Genomic DNA, 17,537 nt, shown 5'->3' on the forward strand with positions numbered 1-17,537 from the left:
TTAAATAGAGCACAGGCATACATAACACGTACACGCATGCATACACACTTACTTATATAATGATGTATGTATGCATTTTCATAGATATATAAGTGTGTAAATCTTATTTGTATATAAATGCATGTATGTTTGAAAAATTTGTAAAAACGGTTTATAGATCAATTATATATTCTTAATTGATTTATTACAAGTGCTAGTCTTCATGTTAATTCGATTAGGTTGAAAAATTAGGAAAAGGAGTTTTTTCCCTATATTTTATCGAGAGTAATGAATAGGCAAACGTCATTATTATTATTATTTTAAATTGAGGTATTCTTTAACTTTGTATAACTTTTATATGAAGAATTTCTCTTAAACTATTTTTTAAACTAACTTTGATCTAATAACTTTGGTTATTTATTAAATATCGAATAAATACAAGGAAATTAGTTTATTCCCTTTTTCATGAGAACAATTGTTTATTTAATATTAAAAAACTTTAAAGTAAAGAAATATAATTATATGCATGTCTTATGTTGAAAATTAATATAATAATATTTCTGTTAAAACTTATGAAACTATTGGATTTTCAAGTGATATCTATCCTATATTTTCAAATTTCACAAAATTAAAAATTGATTTATTGATACTTTTTTTTGTCAATCGTCATTTTATCTATAGTATCCTACACTATTCTAATCTACATGGGAGATCCAATTGGATCTAGGGGGGTCGATGGGGACTGAACCACCACCAAACCAGATGGGTATATTACGCACCCATTTGGATTTTTTAAGAAGCCACTTAATATGGCAATTGATCAGAGGCAAGGGTTCCACCAAGTCTTAAATGGTTTAGTGGTGGTCATAAATCCAAAGGCTGGTGGTTTGATTCATTGATACTTGTTACGATTGATATAGACACAAACATTTTATTGGGTCCATGACACAAATATGTTTGGAATCTCCAAAAAAATAACTAAAAAAATGATACAAGAACCCTAATAAAACAAATATTAAAATCCATTGTCAAAAGAAGAAAAATAGACCTAGATCCACTTCCGGCGTTAACCAAACATAAGGGACTGTTTTGACAAAAAAAAAAAAAAAAAAAAACATAAGGGACTGTATGTTAAATTCTCCAAGAATTTCCCCACAGGGGTATTTATGGAATATTACAAAACCAAAAGTTATTTATGTGTGGGTGACTCTTCTGCTTCTCTCTCCTCTCTGTGTGTAAAATCTCCAATTCAATCTCAACGTATTTGATTGGAGTATTTTTCCTCGTTTCAATTCCTTAAAAAACCCTAAACTCTTCAATCCTTGTCTATCCTTTCTTAAATCCATTTTTTTTAAATTTTATTCTGAAGTACACTTCATATGTTTGATAATATTAAGGAAGTATGTAAGAAATAGATACCTCTTCTGTATCGAAATTAAATCCGAAGCTTGGAAGTTAAGAAAATTTGTTTTTTGAATACGTTTTCTGAACGGTTTTCTGGGTTTTGCTGCAATTTATGAAAGTTGAAGAGGGTTGTCTTTTGATTCTGACCATGTTACTTGTCTGTGGTGGTTTTGATTTGATTTGGTGACTAAATTAATTGGTGGGAGACATCAGGTATTGCTGCTGCAATGGCGAACGGGAATGGCAATGGTGATGGGAATGCGAATGGGATTGAGAGCGGTGAAACTGTGGTGTCTTCCATCAGGGCTGGAATGAAAAGGGAGTTTGCCATGATGATGAAGGCACAAGCTGAATGCGGGATTATTCTGGGGAAGAGAAGAGTTACCAGGTCTCAGAATAGCCCTTTGATTAGGAAGTCAGACGGGAACATTGATAAGCATAATATCAACAAGAAGAATAAGAAAGAGGAAAAAAACGAAGTAGCTGAAGAGGAGAAGAAGGTGGAGTTGGTAGTCGTTGAGGAAGAGGAGGTTAAAAGTGATATTCTGGATGGAAACAGTGATGACGAGAAGAAAAAGAACATGGTACAGGATGAATTGGAGAAAGAAGGGAGTGATATGGGAAAAGTCTTGGGTGAGGAAGGGGAGAATGAGGGTGCTATGACTAAGGAACCTAAGGATGGGACCGTGGAATCTGTGAATGAAGACTCGGTGGAGATAGCAGAGGAGGAAAATGTCAAGGTGGATTCCTCTTGTGCTGCTGAAGTAGTCGGCATTGCAATGGATGTCGAAACTGAAGCTGCAGTCAAGGCGGATTCCCCTTATGCTGCTGACGTAGTCGGCATTGCGATGGATGTCCAAACTGGAGCTGCAGCCAAAATGGCAGCACCTGTGGCAAAGACTTATTTCAGGCGGTTCACTAAGTCGGGATTGAAACCGAAGGCGGAGGCTCTTGACCTGAAGACGGAGGAGGGGCCTATGGCCCCGAGGGTGGAAGAGGCTCTGGAGGTTGTGGAGCCACCGCAAGTGGAGGCAGAGAAGCCGACAGAAAATGTTCTGCCTACCACGTCCAAGCTCGAAATTAAGATGTCTAAGAAGACGCCAACGAAACTGAAAGAGCTTCTTGAGACCGGTTTCCTAGAGGGATTACGTGTGCGTTACATCCGTGGCTCAAGGGTAATTTTCATAGAACTCCTTTTAAATTTACTTGCAATTTGCAGTACAATGATGGATTGATACTTAACTGAATTTTGTTCTCCTTTTAACTTTCAGGGGAGTAAAGCGGGTGGAACATGTCTTGGCGGTGTTATTAAGGGGTCTGGAGTGTTGTGCTACTGTCGAGACTGCAATGGGAGCCAAGTAAGTGTTTTGATTGCGATGGGTATTGAGGTGATCTGGTGATCTGAAATGATGCATATATTTAATTACTGGTTTTCTTTGATATTGTAGGTTGTGACGCCTAATCAATTTGAGTTGCATGCCGGAAGTGGAAATAAGCGCCCGCCAGAGTACATATACTTGGAGAATGGGAAATCCCTTCGAGACATACTGAATATCTGCAAGGACGCACCTGCTGAATCCTTGGAGCTCGCCGTTCAGAGTGCAATTGGTCAGGCGAGACCTACCTTTTGCCTGGGCTGCAAAGGTGATTGGAGTACAGTTTATTCATAAACATCAGTTTTTGCTGCATCATTTTCAGGAAATTTTAATGTGTTGTTCTCTTATAACACGTTCCAGCATTTATGCATCAAGCTGCCCCTGATGGACCTATGCTTTGTGCATCTTGCGTTGCTTTGAGAGAATCAGAAAACAAGACCACTGAGTTAACTGATACAAATTTCAGGTATTCTTGTAAACTTTTGCGTTTTTGGCTGGTGAACAGATTTATTTTCTTACATTTCTGCAATCTGCATGTCCTTGAAATTCTACTCGTTGATATTTTTGCTTGAACTTTTGTCTACTGTTATGCTACCTGTATTTCAATGGTTGAGAATTATAGAGTTTGGTGCTTTATTATTTGGTCAAACATTTGCTAACAAACAAACCATTTTTTGCTTAATACATTATTACCAGGACAGGAAGTCAACATACTTGGTAAGATGTAAATAAATAAGCTGGCTGCATCAGTTGGATGGCTTTAACCAGCTAACGAACAAGAGAAACAGAATGACAGAAACACCATGTTCTGCATAGCCTCTTATGGTGGCAATTTTATGTGTATAGCTGGAAAACCTTCTTAGGTTACACTTGAGGACAATAAGCTAGTGTTACCCTGCTGTGTGATAGTGGTGTATGGCAAGTTTGTTGTTTTTCCATGTCAGAAATTTGACAGTCAGTAGATGCATGTGGTATTCTTGAAGTTGTGCATGTGGTTATTTTTCATGTCAGATGACACAGCATGAAAGCAAAATAAATTAAGTTTTGTCCTACATACTACATGGTTAATTTCTAGGCTGCATAGTAAACTAGACAGAATCAGTTTCACTCCTCATTTTCTTATGATATGATAGTTGGCATTTTTCTCTCTGTTATTTCAGGCCCTCATTACCTGTCTCCAATACAAAGTCAGCTTCTAAAACATCCTCAAGTGGTCGTCCTCGAAATACGACCCAAGGAAGACTCACTAGAAAGTAAGTGTCTTTTTTTTTAATTTTTAATTTTTATAATAATTTCACTCTGGTATATTGTAGCATAATTGCTAACTATTTTGTTAAAAAATTTGGAAGATGGTTTGTGGTATACACGTCCTTTATTCCCCCATTTTGGTGTGTTCTTTAGTTCTTTTGTATTTTCATTTTCTTTCTCATTCTTCCTGCATAGGGATTTGCGACTGCACAAGTTGGTCTTTGGGCAAGCTGGTCCTGCTGATGGTACTCCATTAAGCTACTATGCGAAGGGGAAGGTATATGCAACTATCAGTTAGCATTTCATTGAGTAATTTAGTTTAGTGGAAAAAAATTAATTGTGTTGTTTCTAGAGATTTATCATGCACATATTTTGCACTTTCACAAATTTTTGGAGAACAATTTGACTACTTTCTGTTTAAATATTGATTTTTTCTGACTTAGTTCTTGTTGGACAGCTTCTGGGTTCAGGCTATAAGTCAGGAAGTGGGATCTTCTGCTACTGTTGCAATCGAGTGGTAAGTGATTTTTTTTTTTTAAATAAAGTGTAAGTGGGAGGTCTTGAACCCTGGACCTCTCACTTACACTCTCTCCCCCCATTCCACCCAACCCATCCCTCCCCCCAATCAAGTGGGAAGTTTATTTCTCATCTTCCATATTTTATATTTTATGTTTTAGGAATATTTACATTTCAATCATCATGAACAGGTCAGTCCTTCACAGTTTGAGGCTCATGCTGGTTGTGCTTCTCGCCGTAAGCCGTGAGTGCTTAATACATTTCTCGCCGTAAGCTTGTCTAGCTGGACATTTTGCCACTGCAATTTATGTTGCTTCATTGGATTGACTTTTTACAATTTTTTTTACAATATTACATGATTGAATTGGCTGATCATCATCTTTTCTCTTGAATTTCGAAAAGGAAAATCCTTGTTAACTTGAGTTATCATGTATCTGGCAGTTACCTCCAAATTTACACACCTGATGGGGTATCCCTCCACGAGTGGTCTCTAGCAATTAAAAAAAACATACAGTTATCTACAGATGACAGTGATGATGTCTGTTCAATTTGCCAAGGCATGGGGGAGCTTTTGTGCTGTGACATGTGCCCTAGAGCTTTTCACAAAGGTGAACATCTAGTTCCAGTATGCAAAGATTTTTTCCCTCCTGCACTTTTCTTTTAGCTAATATATCTTTCTGATCAAGTTAGTTCAATCATTTTGAGCCTCTTTCCCTTTTTTCCTTGGTTAGATGGAATAAACTGGCTAAATGTACAAAGCCTGACAGAAGTTTTGATCTGTTATCATATTTTGACATTGTAAAGATAATCTTAACTCAAGATGAACATACCTCCCATTCCCCTCCTCTTAGGCACACACTCCATGGTTGTCTTAATAACTAGCATCTGTATTCTCTTTTTCACTAGATAAGTTATTCATTTGTTTCTTTGGTTTCTGTTGCAGAGTGTGTTAATCTTCCAAGCATCCCCAAGGATAATTGGTACTGTAGATATTGTTTGAATATGATTGAAAAGGAGAAATTTGTGGAGCACAATGCCAATGCAGTAGCTGCTGGAAGGGTTGCTGGGATCGATCCAGTGGAGGAAGTAAAAAAGCGATGTGTCCGTATTGTTGGAGTTTTGGAGCCAGAAGTTGGTGGATGCGTCCTTTGCAGGTTTTCACTGCGTCTTTTCTTTTTTAGTCAAAAACAGTGTTTTAAACTGCAAAGTATTACTGTATCTTTCCATTTAACTTTTGTGTCTCTAAAGGGTTTGGGCTAAAAAATTTTGTTTCCTGGTTGTCGAGGGCCTAAACTAAAACTGGATTAGTTTGATGGATAACCAAAAATAATACATCTTGTTGGTTGTGAAGCTCGCTCTTTGCATTTTCAGTTCTGAAAAACCTGAACTACTGACTTTGGAGAGCACTCTGCCAGACTGGTCCTTAATGCTCATCGACTAACTTGCTTGTGTTCTAACTATCAAGTGAATGGGATATGTATACATTAGACTGACATTGCAGATGCTGGATTTCTTACTCATGATGTCTTTGAATTGTTGATTGAAATCAAGGACATAAAATTGTCATGTGTGCAATGTGAATTTGCCTTTTCTGCTGATTTTAGGAATTTATTTAGATTCTTTCTTGTAAAGTTGCAAAAAGATTCTGCTTAAAGACTTCCAAAGGCTGGTTATGTAAGGCATTTATCTTTGGCTCCCCAGAAAATTGTGAAAGATTTTTTTTTTTTTTTTGGATTTTTGGAAAAAAGGGTAAAAGAAACGGGCAGTCCTGTGCCCCTAATGCACTGTTAATATAGATAATCAACTATCATCAGCCTTCCACTCTTCTGATTCCCTTATCGTCCTGCCCAAAAATTTTAAATAGAAAAATAAACACCTCCAATCATACTCCTCTTTCCCCAACATAAATGAAGATGATATTATTTGCTCATTGGTGCATGCAGGGGTCATGATTTCAGCAGTTCAGATTTCGGTCCTCGTACAGTTATTCTCTGCGATCAGGTACCTGTAGCCTATTTTCTTTTATAATATTTTTTCCTTTATTGTTTATATCATATATCAATACTTTTATATGCCAACAACTGATGACTGCTATTTCTTTTTTCAGTGTGAAAAGGAGTACCATGTTGGATGTTTGAAGGAGCATGGACTGGATGACCTAAAGGTTTGCAGATTATTTGTCATCTTTACAGCAATAATCTAGTTTGTTTTTTTGGCATCTATATATGCTTTACAGCAATAATCTTCTCATGATAGGCTGCCAAAAATGTGCCTTGCCTCCTTTAAAGCAACATAACATATCTCAAAAATTTCAGTTTCTCCGCAATTCCATATTCTCTGCCATACTTGTGCAAATTCTGTGATGTTTGTAGTCTAACTATTCCTTCTTTTGTCCTTCCATATCTCCTAGGTCGATAAATATGCAAATAATTTTTGCAAACTAAGTCAATAAAGCTGCTTAATTTTCATCTGACATTTTTGTACAAAGTAATTTTTATACATGCCAGGACATATATTTATGTGAACATATTTATCTAAATAGTTCTATGCATATTATTGCATTTTATGCTTGTATATCTGTCTTGATAAATAAGACTATCATTAACTGCCTTATTTACTAGCACAGCATGGGGAATATCATTTTTACTTATCATTCGAGTTAGTATTACTGTGCATAATTTTCAAGTTCGGAAGATTGTCTCAAGTCTTGTTGTCTTCACTTTATTACTGTACCATGGTTAAAGGTTTCCTTTTTCTTTTCTTCAAACGTTAAATTGTGGGAATCTTAAATTTAAAACCAAAAAGAGTGTAGAAAGCAATTTGCACAATATAAGTTAGTATACCTGACAGTGGAATGAACTTTTCATGATAAATAAATGTAGTAGAAATTAAGATGAAACGAGAGTAAACTTATTACTACCTGTTATGCTCGTGCAATATAGACTACTATGTGATCATTAAGTTCTAGTTGTGCAAAATAACCTTTTCAAGTACATTTGGGAACTGGAAAGAGATATAAGTTATTTACTGGGTGTGGTGCTAAATGTTTGCATATTTCATGATTGCTTTGCACTGACAGTTTTCCCGCATGTTACAGGAGTTGCCTAACGAGAATTGGTTCTGTTCCAAAGAATGCAGCAGTATTCATTCTGCGCTTCAGCAGCTCATTAGTGATGGCGATAAGGAGCTTCCTTATTTTCTGTTAAGTATGATACAGCAGAAATGTGAAGATCAGGGTGCAGAGGATAAAATTTCGTGGAGACTTCTTCTAGGGAAAGCAGCTTCTGAAGAAAATAGGAAGTGGTTGTCTGGTGCTGTTTCAGTTTTTCATGTGAGTACAGATATCCCTGGTATTTGATAATTGATATAGTTTACAGATGTGAAATTTATTTTGTTTTTCTCTTTTAGGCTCATTTTCATTTCTAGTGATAGATAATCATGACTCTGGCAAAACTATCATCAGATAACTTCCTCTAAGAGAATGTATACACTACTTACCAGTAAAAATATCCAAAACCAGGAGCCTTAAGAGGACTTTGCCATATCAGTCTATTCTTTTTAAGCAAGAGTCCCATGACCACTATTTGTTTATAAACTTGGATTGCAGCAGATATTCTTGTAAAAAGAATTTGTTCTGTTAAAGAGCGTCGTAAATCTGTGTTAAATCAATGTCTTGAAAATTTAATCCTTTCAGAAAGTAGTATCTTCCAAGCATCTTTGATGTTGACATCTAAAACTGATGCATCATTGAGGATACCATTTTGTCTGCTGAAGTTGTTATGTGTTTTTAACTGTATATGCTGATGATCCTGTGTGGATTTCAGACAATCTTATGTTACATTTTCAATCTTGCATTGTGCTATAGGACCGTTTTGATCCCATTGGAGATTCCAACAAAGGCCGTGATCTCATCCCTGTCATGGTCTATGGGTAAGTAACAATTGCTTTAATACATAATTATGGTGTCTTTTTTGGTGCTGTAAGTTGGAGATAAGATTTTGCAACTTATGGTGCTGTGCAGGAGAAGCAATAGAGATCAAGATTTTGCAGGGATGTACTGTGCTGTGCTAACAGTGAAGTATGTTTCTTTCTAAAAGACTATTTCTCTCGCACGTCTTATTTAATTCCTACGCTAATGTTTTTTGATTGTGCAGCTCTACAGTGGTGTCTGCTGGAATCTTTCGTGTATTTGGACAGGACGTGGCAGAAATCCCACTAGTTGCAACGAGTACTGCCTTTCAAGGCAAGGCAAGTTCAGTGAAGTCTTTAGTGAATTTTACACATATAGCCTGCTGACTTCATTGAAGTCTTTTTTGTGGATCTATTGATATAAATTCAATTTTTGTCTCTTCAGGGATACTTTCAGTCGCTATTTTTTTGTATTGAAAACCTGCTGGCATCTCTGAATGTAAGGGACCTGGTGCTTCCCGCTGCCCCTGAAGCAGAATGCATTTGGAAGAACAAATTTGGCTTTCAGAAGATAACGGCGGAGCAGGTATGTCTTCTTCTGCTGTTGTTGTTCTATTCTTTTCCTTTTGGTTAAAGAAAGTTTCAAATTTCATTTAACTGTGTAATCTTTTGCCTTCCAGCTGAAGCAATTCAAAAAGGACTATCAGATGATGATATTCCAAGGAACGACAGTCCTGCAGAGGAGCGTGGCCAGGGTTGGGATTTCTCCAGACTGAAGAATGTATGATTTTGTGTAAAGACAGTTTTAGTTTATCAGGGCCCTTTTCTGGGTTTGCGCCAGACGCTTGATAGTGTAAATAGTTCAAAGTTGATTTTGGTAGATGTACAGAATGGAGCAGTATCAAGTCTGCTCCTATACAGAAACTGTAGTTTGTATTTGCGTTAGCAAACTTTTTGGTATAGAATCGAACAGGGTTGGAAAAAAAAAAAAACTTCAGTGATGATGTCTATAGTCGATGGGCACATAGTTTATAGGTTTAGATTATGGAATCTTTATATTTAAATTGAGAAACAGAGAAAGATTTCAAATAGTTCAGAATTTTGACAGTCATTTGATCATGCTGTATCAGCTCCAATTTTGCCAAACCTCTGGAGATGTATATATCATATGATTTTTGTTCCTGTCGGTCAATTCTTTTGATGCAATATCTGCATAATGCTTGAACAGATTTTGGGTATGACATAATTTGTTCTGATTTGAGCTTATACCATAATAGATGTAAAAACTATTATTGATTGTGCAAGTTGTATTGTTTTGTAGGAAACAAATGTTATGCTACTACTACCACCAATATCTTCTTCGAAAAAAATGCTAGAAATCAAACAAATGTTGCAGCAAATTGAGGAAATTGTTATAATTATAAGACACTAATTACTGCTAAAACGTTGTCGTGGGAACAAGGGGTCCAAACAGTCATCAGAAAAATTGTTCGGAGCGATTTTGTGTAAAATGCACAAGATGTAACTCAATTTAATATGATGTAATTCACTTTGCACAATGTGTAATTATAGAATAAAATTTTGTAAAATCTACACGTAATATGAAAAATAATGTATAAGATAAAATCTGAATCTTATATATTTTTTTTAATCAAATCTTGACCATCAACCTTCCAAAACGATTGCCTTCCCTTCATTCTTGTCTCTTGTCGTTGGGGTTAGTTTATTCAGCACTGTAACAAGCACACAAACCACACACAAAAAGCACGCACCAGAGCGGGAAAAGCATTTTAAGATTTGAAATTCAAATTCCAAAATCATATTCTGTAATTTTCTTCCTACCGGAAATAGTGTCAAAAAAAATTAATAGTATATATTTGCTTAATCCGTTAATTCCCAATTCCGCCCTCCCAGTCTCAACCCATCAGAAAGGCAGAAACCTATCCAGTCTCTCAGTCTCTAGTCTCTACTACACTTTCTCCCTCTATTTCCCACTATTTTCGTATCCATTTTCTCCCTCTCTTTATTTCTGGTTCTCGCTCGCCCGGGAAGGTATGCTCGATTTGAACCAATTATGCTTCATATTTATCTTCTTCTTTTTTTCGTTTTTTCCGCCTTCAGTAATTGTTTTGTGGTTTACAGATCAATTTAAGCAGTTGATTTTGTGTTTTCCGACGATCGGAAAGTGAAAAATGGGACAGATCCAATATTCCGAGAAGTACTTCGATGATACATACGAGTACAGGTGAAGAATCATTTTTAAGTAATTATTATCCGTTATATGTGTTCCATTTTTTTTTTCAGAAATGAATGAAGTTTCTGAATTGATTTTTTTTTTATTGTGATGATAATTCAGGCATGTGGTTCTTCCTCCTGAAGTGGCGAAGTTGCTTCCCAAGAATCGGCTTCTCTCTGAAGTATGAAGTTTTTATGTTTACCTTCTAAATTTACTTATTAACTTAGGGTTTTGGTGTTTACTTTTCCCCCCTAAAATTTTACATATTTTCCCTGTTAGTCACTTGCGATAAATTAGGTGCTCTTTTTTGTTTTTTAAATTAATAATCGATCTATCGAAATGAATTATGTGAACTTTTTGGTGTGGGGAAAAATGATTGTACTTCAGAGATGAAAATCTAGGTTCTCCTAATGATAGATCGAAGTATGATATTTTTTCTAATTTTAATTCAGTATATAACGAGAATTTGAAAATCGTCTCTCTAAGCTTCTATGCAATTATGCAAATCTCAATTCAGCTGTACACTGGGAAATTCTATTTACATTTCTGAGCTTACACTCGCTGATGAAAGCCCAGAATTTGGAGGAGTTGGTTTTCCTGATGAATGATGATGTTAAGTTGCAGTCTGTCTTAGAATTATGCTTTACTCAAATGACATTAATACAGTTGTTTCTGTTGTTATTGGTCTCTATATTGCTTGTATGAAATTGAATGGCTTTACGGTTTCTGGACTTCAATCAAGATTAGTATCTAATTCCTTTCTTTTTTTCCCCATTTCGTGTTGCTACTAGAATGAATGGAGGGCAATTGGGGTCCAGCAGAGCCGAGGGTGGGTCCATTACGCGATTCACCGACCAGAGCCACACATCATGCTCTTCAGGAGGCCACTCAACTATCAGCAGCAGCAGGAGAATCAGGCTCAGCAGGGTGTGACTGCTAAGTGAACAACTGCTGCTGTTGTTCCTTTGCATCGTTGAATACTTGCTTTCATTTCCTCTAGAAATGAGCCTATGGCTATATAAAATGCTATCATCTTACTGTGTTGTTCCAGAAGTTGTTTAGACATGTTGGAAATGTAAACTCTAGTAGTATTACTTTATACTCTTAAATGTGGATTCTTGGATGTTGAAACCTCGTTTTAATGTCTTTAATGTCTTTCTTTTTTTGGTTAACATCTTTAGTAGTTGGAAAGTACTTAATACTGGTATTTGGATGTTGTACTGAAGTTTGATTCCAAATGTACTGGTTTGCGTACTTTGGATGACACCAGTCACCACAAACCCATTGGGCTTCGCTGAATTGTGGTGCGTTGTTGCTTTGTCGTGTTTTTGTGTTTTCTGGTGTTGTTCCTCTGTTGATCTATCATAACATGCTTTGTCTTTTTGGTCAGTTGAATTTTTTTCTCCTTTGAGTGTAAATTCATTTGTGTGCACAGATGGATAGGTCCAGAAGGTTCTCTATTACTATTTACCCTACATTAGCACTTACATTTTTGGGGTTTGGGTCCAAAAATCTTCACGGAGAACTATTAGAATTCTTTGTTGAAGAGACTTGTAATGTATCCACTTCGATGGTGATTACACAAAAAACAGGCCTGATAGATTTTTCTGAATTCCATAGGCGTTAAGAAAGTGCTCTAGCAAGAAGCTGCAGTTGGATACTTTTCCTGCAATACGATAGTTGTTATACCTTCATTTGCTCTTGTTGTCTTACTCTGCTTTTGTTGTGCTTTTCTTACTCTGTTTGGTTGCTGATGCAAAGGAATGTTGAATACACTCGATGTCCGAATGAGCTATTTTTAACCCGCAAACACATCGGATTGGAATTCTTTTAATTTGTTTTTAACCCGAAAATATATAGGATTGGGATTCCTTTACTTTGGGTAGACTATTGTGATTTCTTGTGTAGAATCGGTGGTTGGTTTTACCTTATTTCTGCTGGATGGAATCAACTGATATGCCTGGGTATGTTTATGGCAAAACATACGGTAAGTGCCATTTTTCGGAATGGTAATAGATTGCGAAACAATTAGGTGCCAGTTTTCCCCAAAAAAGAGGAAACAAAAAAAAAGATGCTAAATAAAGTCGAGACTAAGGGAGGAAGTCAATTGCTGCAAAAAATATCAGATTCATTTTTTCATGCGATCTCTTTTACAAAATACACTTTTTAATAGACAAAGTACAACAGATGCATTTTTCACAACCTTAGGCCAGATAGTAATTAAAAACAAATATTTTTAACACGAGAAGTTCAGAACTTAAATGGAATATTTATCATGAAATTCAGTCATTATGATTATTCAGATTGCAACAAAATCAAGCAAAGGAACTACAATAAAACAAGAAAATTTTGTCCTTTATTAATTAGAACTCTTTAACGAGCTGACGCCTACAAATTTGTTAAATGCGGTTGGCAAAAGCCAGAGGAAAAAAACAAGTAAATAAAAGGCTGGCAAAAGGAGGCGAGGAAAAGGGAAAACGTTGGAATATTTGGGTGGGTCGGGTCAAAGAGGCGAGGGAGCAATTCTTGTTAATCGGGCCCCAAACAAGGGAAAATCGCCAATTTAGTCCCTAAACTTTTTTTTTCTGTCGATTTAGTCCCTATACATTATTTATAGCCAATTTAATCCCTAAACTTATATTTCGGTTCCAATCAAGGAGCTTCACGGCGGAGCCACCGCATAATTTCCATCAGCTTCCCAATCGAGCAACCCAGAAGGGGTATTTTCGGAATTTCCATTCTGGAGCCTTTACCAAAATTAACCGAAACGAAAGTCCTATGAGAAATACCCACCCAAAACCCAAAATGAAAACAAAAAAATTTCTCCAGTCGCCACAGAATTCTTGAAGAAAATCCTCGCATAAGATTCCGCCACCACCGCTGCCACTCCTGCCGCGCCTAGCACCACCGGGGCGTGCTTACGAGACGACCCACATCCGAAATTGTCACCACCGATGACGATGGAGTAATTCGATTTGAATTGATCCGGTTCAACAAAACGGGTCTGGTAGGAAGAGGGAAGTCCGGTTAGAGCATAGGACTTGAGCTTTTTGTATTCTTCCGGGTTGGAGAGGACCAGGGTAAGATACTTGGCGGCAATGATTTGGTCAGTGTCTATGTTGTCGCCGACAACGTAGCAGATGCCATGAAAAATGGAAGCGGTGACGGTGGGAGGAGGAGTGGTGGAGGCGTTGGGGGGAGTGATGGCGGAAAGGGGCTTGTGTTGGAAATGGGGAAGAGCAGAATGGGAAATGAGGGGTTTAGTGGAGGGATAGTTTGGCGAAATTGAGGCGAATTTGAGGGAGGAGGGTGGGGAGAGAGAGGTGGTGGCAGCGGTTGAGGTGGTGGGAAATTTGGCGGTGGCGGTTGGGTTTGATGGGATGATTGAAGCTGAAGCCACCATTTTGTGAAACGTGTTAGAGTTGTATTTTAGTGGGTGTTGTGCGTGTTTTTGTGCTTTCTGAAAGAAGTGCATCACCTTGGGTGTTTCTTGTACGGGCTCTAGCCTCTGAGGGCTTCTTTCTTCTGCCCGGATCAAGGGCAGCGCCGCCCTTTGTTACTGGTATTCCTACTTGTGATTCTCATTTGCATTTATTCTATCAATTGGTTGGCTGAAGATTAAGAAGATTTAGATGATAAAACACAAACATGGGATGCATTCAGATTTTTTAGTGAGAACTTTTCAAAAATTCTTCCAAGATTCGAAAGAAAGCCACAAGGCCACCACCCCTCTTCTGTGAGAGCTGAGCAAGAAATTTTTGCCCAAGAAATTTTTTTGTTTTCATTTTGGGTTTTGGGTGGGTATTTCTCATAGGACTTTTGTTTCGGTTAATTTTGGTAAAGGCTCCAGAATGGAAGTTTCGAAAATACCCCTTATGGGTTGCTCGATTGGGAAGCTGATGGAAATTATGCGGTGGCTCCGCCGTGAAGCTCCTTGATTGGAACCGAAATATAAGTTTAGGGATTAAATTGGCTATAAATAATGTATAGGGACTAAATCGACAGAAAAAAAAAGTTTAGGAACTAAATTGGCAATTTTCCCCCCAAACAATTAACAATAAGGTATGTGGATTCAAGATTTTGACAGCGGCTGAGTCCTAGCGACCGTCACCGGCGAAACGACGTCATTCAACACCTTCGATTCTAACTCCAATTAAGTTTCCAGGTAAATTAATCTTTGCAAACACAAAATATATCGAAAATCTGGATTTGTCATAGCGTAATTGAATGTAATGATTTCTTCTAGTTGATCCTAACGAAATTGTTGAAGGCAATAATTGAAATTAGGGATACAGGGATTTCTTGAATAGCTAGCTAGCTCCTGTTTGGCTTTTCCCGTTTGTTTTTCGTTTTCAGTGGGTGGTTTTGGACTGTTGCTAAGGGAACTAGTAGTTCCTCCCAACATGATGTCGATTACTATTAGAACCTTAAGACATTAGACTTATTGAAGATGTTTAAATGTGGACACTAGAACGAGGGTCTTGCTGAAGGAGACAGATGGTTTCTGGATAGAAAATTTTTATTGTCTGTTGCTGCATCTGATGATGGTTGTTGTTGGGATCATGGTTTTTCCCTTGCTTGTAGCGTCAATCCGTGTTTCTAGCTACTTTATGTTGGATACATGCAGCTTTGATCGGACGTGATCTGACATTTCCTGATAACTAGGTTCCGCTAGTTATTTTGCTCTCTCCAATAAGATTGCAAATAATGCTAGTTATAGGCAACAAGCATATCTGATGAAAGATGGCAGTCTGTTCTTTTGCTTACATTTAGTACACTATTTTTGTCATGTACCCTTTTAAGGGATGTTTGCTAGGTGGAAATACCATTTGAGTTGCCTTTTTTTGTGTGCATTATCTGTCAATTCTGTTGGTATGTGTACTTGGATGATCGTAGATAATATCGAGCATTAATTTTTACTTGGAGAATTTGATACTAAGGTTCACGAGTTATCATCTGCTTAACCACGAATACTCTTTTAAGTTTGCTAGATTTACAGAAATCAGAGTCAGAGTTTTCTGGGGTGCCCTTTTCTTATGTTTTGCCTCTTTTTTGCTTTTGTCTCTGTTATTCCCTTGTGCTTGTCTGGTCAAGTGCAAATAGTTATGTGTACAAACTGCCATTTGATGGAGTTCTGTACTGTATTTGTTTGACAATCATGTTGAAGTACGCCATAGAGTCTCCATTTCAATGGAATAATGGCATCATGGTAACATCTTTGCATTGATATAGCATCTTAACTTTCTTATTCCCCTTACATATATAGACTGCAGTAGAGTTCCTGAAATATCTTTGCATTGACATGACCTAAACTTTCTTGTTCATCTTACAGCTACTTTCTTTGAACTGCAGATCTTTTTAATTTCAGTCTGGGAGCAATTTGCTTTGTTAGTGTTCTTTTGCTAGTAGCTTCAAATATTCTAGGACAGAAAGCAAAAATAACCACGGTGACTCGAAAGATGTTGTACCCCTAGGTCAGATCCTCAAGTTTTGGTTTATCAATTTGCCTCTAGATTTGCGGCACAAACTTTATACCCTGAAATTTCTGAAGGTTTTATGCAATTCATTGAGGACGGGATTTGCTAGTTGACCTGTTTATGTATGTTTCTCACTTTTTAGAACCTTACCAAAGTTCGTTATTGCTTTGGTATTTTCTTGTTTCTTTGCAGGTTGTTCTTTTTCACTTCTGCAACCTTGATGTCCCGGAAGCGAAATGCCATTGTTGCTACAGGGCTAGTGGTTTTTGCTGCTGCAGGATTAGCATTTCCCTTTTTCATGGCGTAAGAAATATCATTGCCTATATAAGAAAATTAACATGTTGTAAATACCAAGAAAATCGCTTTTGCAGTATGAGTAATACTAGCTAATTGTGCTGCTGATTTGCTGGTTGACCTGTATTCCTGTTTCATACCCAGATCTAGATCATCGAAGATGAAACCTGTTATTGATTCATCAAAGCCTCTACCACCTCAGGCAACCTTCCGTGGACCGTATATCAACACCGGATCGCGCGACATTGGACCTGATCATCAATCTTACCCGAAGAAATAATATGTTTTGTGGGCCTTTTACTATTTCGAGTAGAAAGCTGTTATTTTCAGGTGATGAAAAGGCTACTTCTTCCATTGATGGAGAAATGTATTTGCATTTTTGCAAGAAGTATACATTTATTTAGGGGCCCTTCTTCTGTCTGTGTGTTACCAGAATCTTGGAAGTGGGGAGCAAATTGACCACATTATGGATTCTGTTGATAATTATTTGTCGCCTTTAGATTTACTTGTACGATCTTGTAATAAAATGGTGATTGGTGAGTATTTAATATTTAGTGTTTACTAACATAATTTAAAATTTTTAGAGTAAAACTAATAAAAAAGATCATTTTTTAAAATAAGGTCCAACCAATTTGTCTTTGCCCGGAAGATTTAAAAAATTTTCAAAAAATGAAAAAAATTTGTAATGCCTTTAGCTTTATAATATAATCAGACTTTATGACGGTGAGCAAATTATGATAAAACTAAGTCCTTAAACACACTGATGTGACAAATTTGTGGCCAATTGCTATACAATTGCTACAGTCTAATGATTGTAAACAAAGCATACGTGATAAAACATGTTTTTATCACCACAGCTACAAAGAAAAAAAATCATACAAAAATTAACATATATAGTTTACTATAAAGATAAAAGTACAAATTTGATAATTTTATTTACTTCTTACTAGGTCAGTTTAACATTATTGATGAGACTCTCAGTCTGTCATTATTTCCCGAGAGGTAGAAGTACTTACAATCCTCATCCCACCTAAAATTCGCGAAATTAGTTGAGAGTTAAAATAAAATTTTAGATCAGATTGACTGATCCATTTTAAA

At 36.8% G+C, this 17,537-nt stretch overlaps 2 protein-coding genes and 1 long non-coding RNA gene across 4 annotated transcripts; all 3 read left to right on the forward strand.

The window, feature by feature from the left end:
• The first annotated feature begins 1,177 nt into the window (after positions 1–1,177).
• On the forward strand, positions 1,178–9,624 carry LOC113706931 (uncharacterized). Its single transcript, XM_027229011.2, has 18 exons — positions 1,178–2,558; positions 2,655–2,741; positions 2,832–3,027; positions 3,120–3,225; positions 3,920–4,012; positions 4,203–4,284; positions 4,465–4,524; positions 4,715–4,767; positions 4,965–5,131; positions 5,467–5,677; positions 6,467–6,524; positions 6,631–6,687; positions 7,621–7,854; positions 8,389–8,453; positions 8,545–8,601; positions 8,678–8,771; positions 8,878–9,018; positions 9,113–9,624. The coding sequence occupies exons 1-18, from the start codon at positions 1,611–1,613 to the stop codon at positions 9,206–9,208; spliced, it is 2,805 nt and encodes a 934-aa protein (XP_027084812.2). The 5' UTR covers positions 1,178–1,610; the 3' UTR covers positions 9,209–9,624.
• A 711-nt stretch (positions 9,625–10,335) lies between these two features.
• On the forward strand, positions 10,336–11,840 carry LOC113706939 (cyclin-dependent kinases regulatory subunit 1). The gene is made up of 4 exons (XM_027229025.2): positions 10,336–10,484; positions 10,575–10,677; positions 10,789–10,849; positions 11,460–11,840. The coding sequence occupies exons 2-4, from the start codon at positions 10,625–10,627 to the stop codon at positions 11,610–11,612; spliced, it is 267 nt and encodes an 88-aa protein (XP_027084826.1). The 5' UTR covers positions 10,336–10,484; positions 10,575–10,624; the 3' UTR covers positions 11,613–11,840.
• Positions 11,841–13,448: 1,608 nt separating this feature from the next.
• LOC113706944 (uncharacterized) lies at positions 13,449–16,987 on the forward strand. Of its 2 annotated transcripts, XR_011817915.1 has the most exons (4): positions 13,449–14,230; positions 14,746–14,833; positions 16,338–16,448; positions 16,584–16,987. It is a non-coding gene; the product is annotated as an uncharacterized lncRNA (long non-coding RNA). The 2 variants fall into 2 exon arrangements; XR_003452132.2 differs by having other exon boundaries at positions 13,450–14,833.
• The last annotated feature ends 550 nt before the right edge of the window (positions 16,988–17,537 follow it).

Source organism: Coffea arabica, chromosome 1e, assembly GCF_036785885.1.
Source record: "Coffea arabica cultivar ET-39 chromosome 1e, Coffea Arabica ET-39 HiFi, whole genome shotgun sequence".
Lineage (NCBI taxonomy): Eukaryota > Viridiplantae > Streptophyta > Magnoliopsida > Gentianales > Rubiaceae > Coffea > Coffea arabica.

Excerpts from the sequence above, each read along its gene's own strand:
- LOC113706939 (XM_027229025.2), top strand. The coding sequence starts at position 10,625 with ATGGGACAGATCCAATATTCCGAGAAGTACTTCGATGATACATACGAG. Across the intron at positions 10,678-10,788 it reads GATGATACATACGAGTACAG|GCATGTGGTTCTTCCTCCTG; the intron begins GTGAAGAATCAT and ends ATGATAATTCAG. Across the intron at positions 10,850-11,459 it reads AGAATCGGCTTCTCTCTGAA|AATGAATGGAGGGCAATTGG; the intron begins GTATGAAGTTTT and ends TGTTGCTACTAG.
- LOC113706931 (XM_027229011.2), top strand. The coding sequence starts at position 1,611 with ATGGCGAACGGGAATGGCAATGGTGATGGGAATGCGAATGGGATTGAG. Across the intron at positions 5,132-5,466 it reads CCCTAGAGCTTTTCACAAAG|AGTGTGTTAATCTTCCAAGC; the intron begins GTGAACATCTAG and ends TTTCTGTTGCAG. Across the intron at positions 9,019-9,112 it reads AGAAGATAACGGCGGAGCAG|CTGAAGCAATTCAAAAAGGA; the intron begins GTATGTCTTCTT and ends TTTGCCTTCCAG.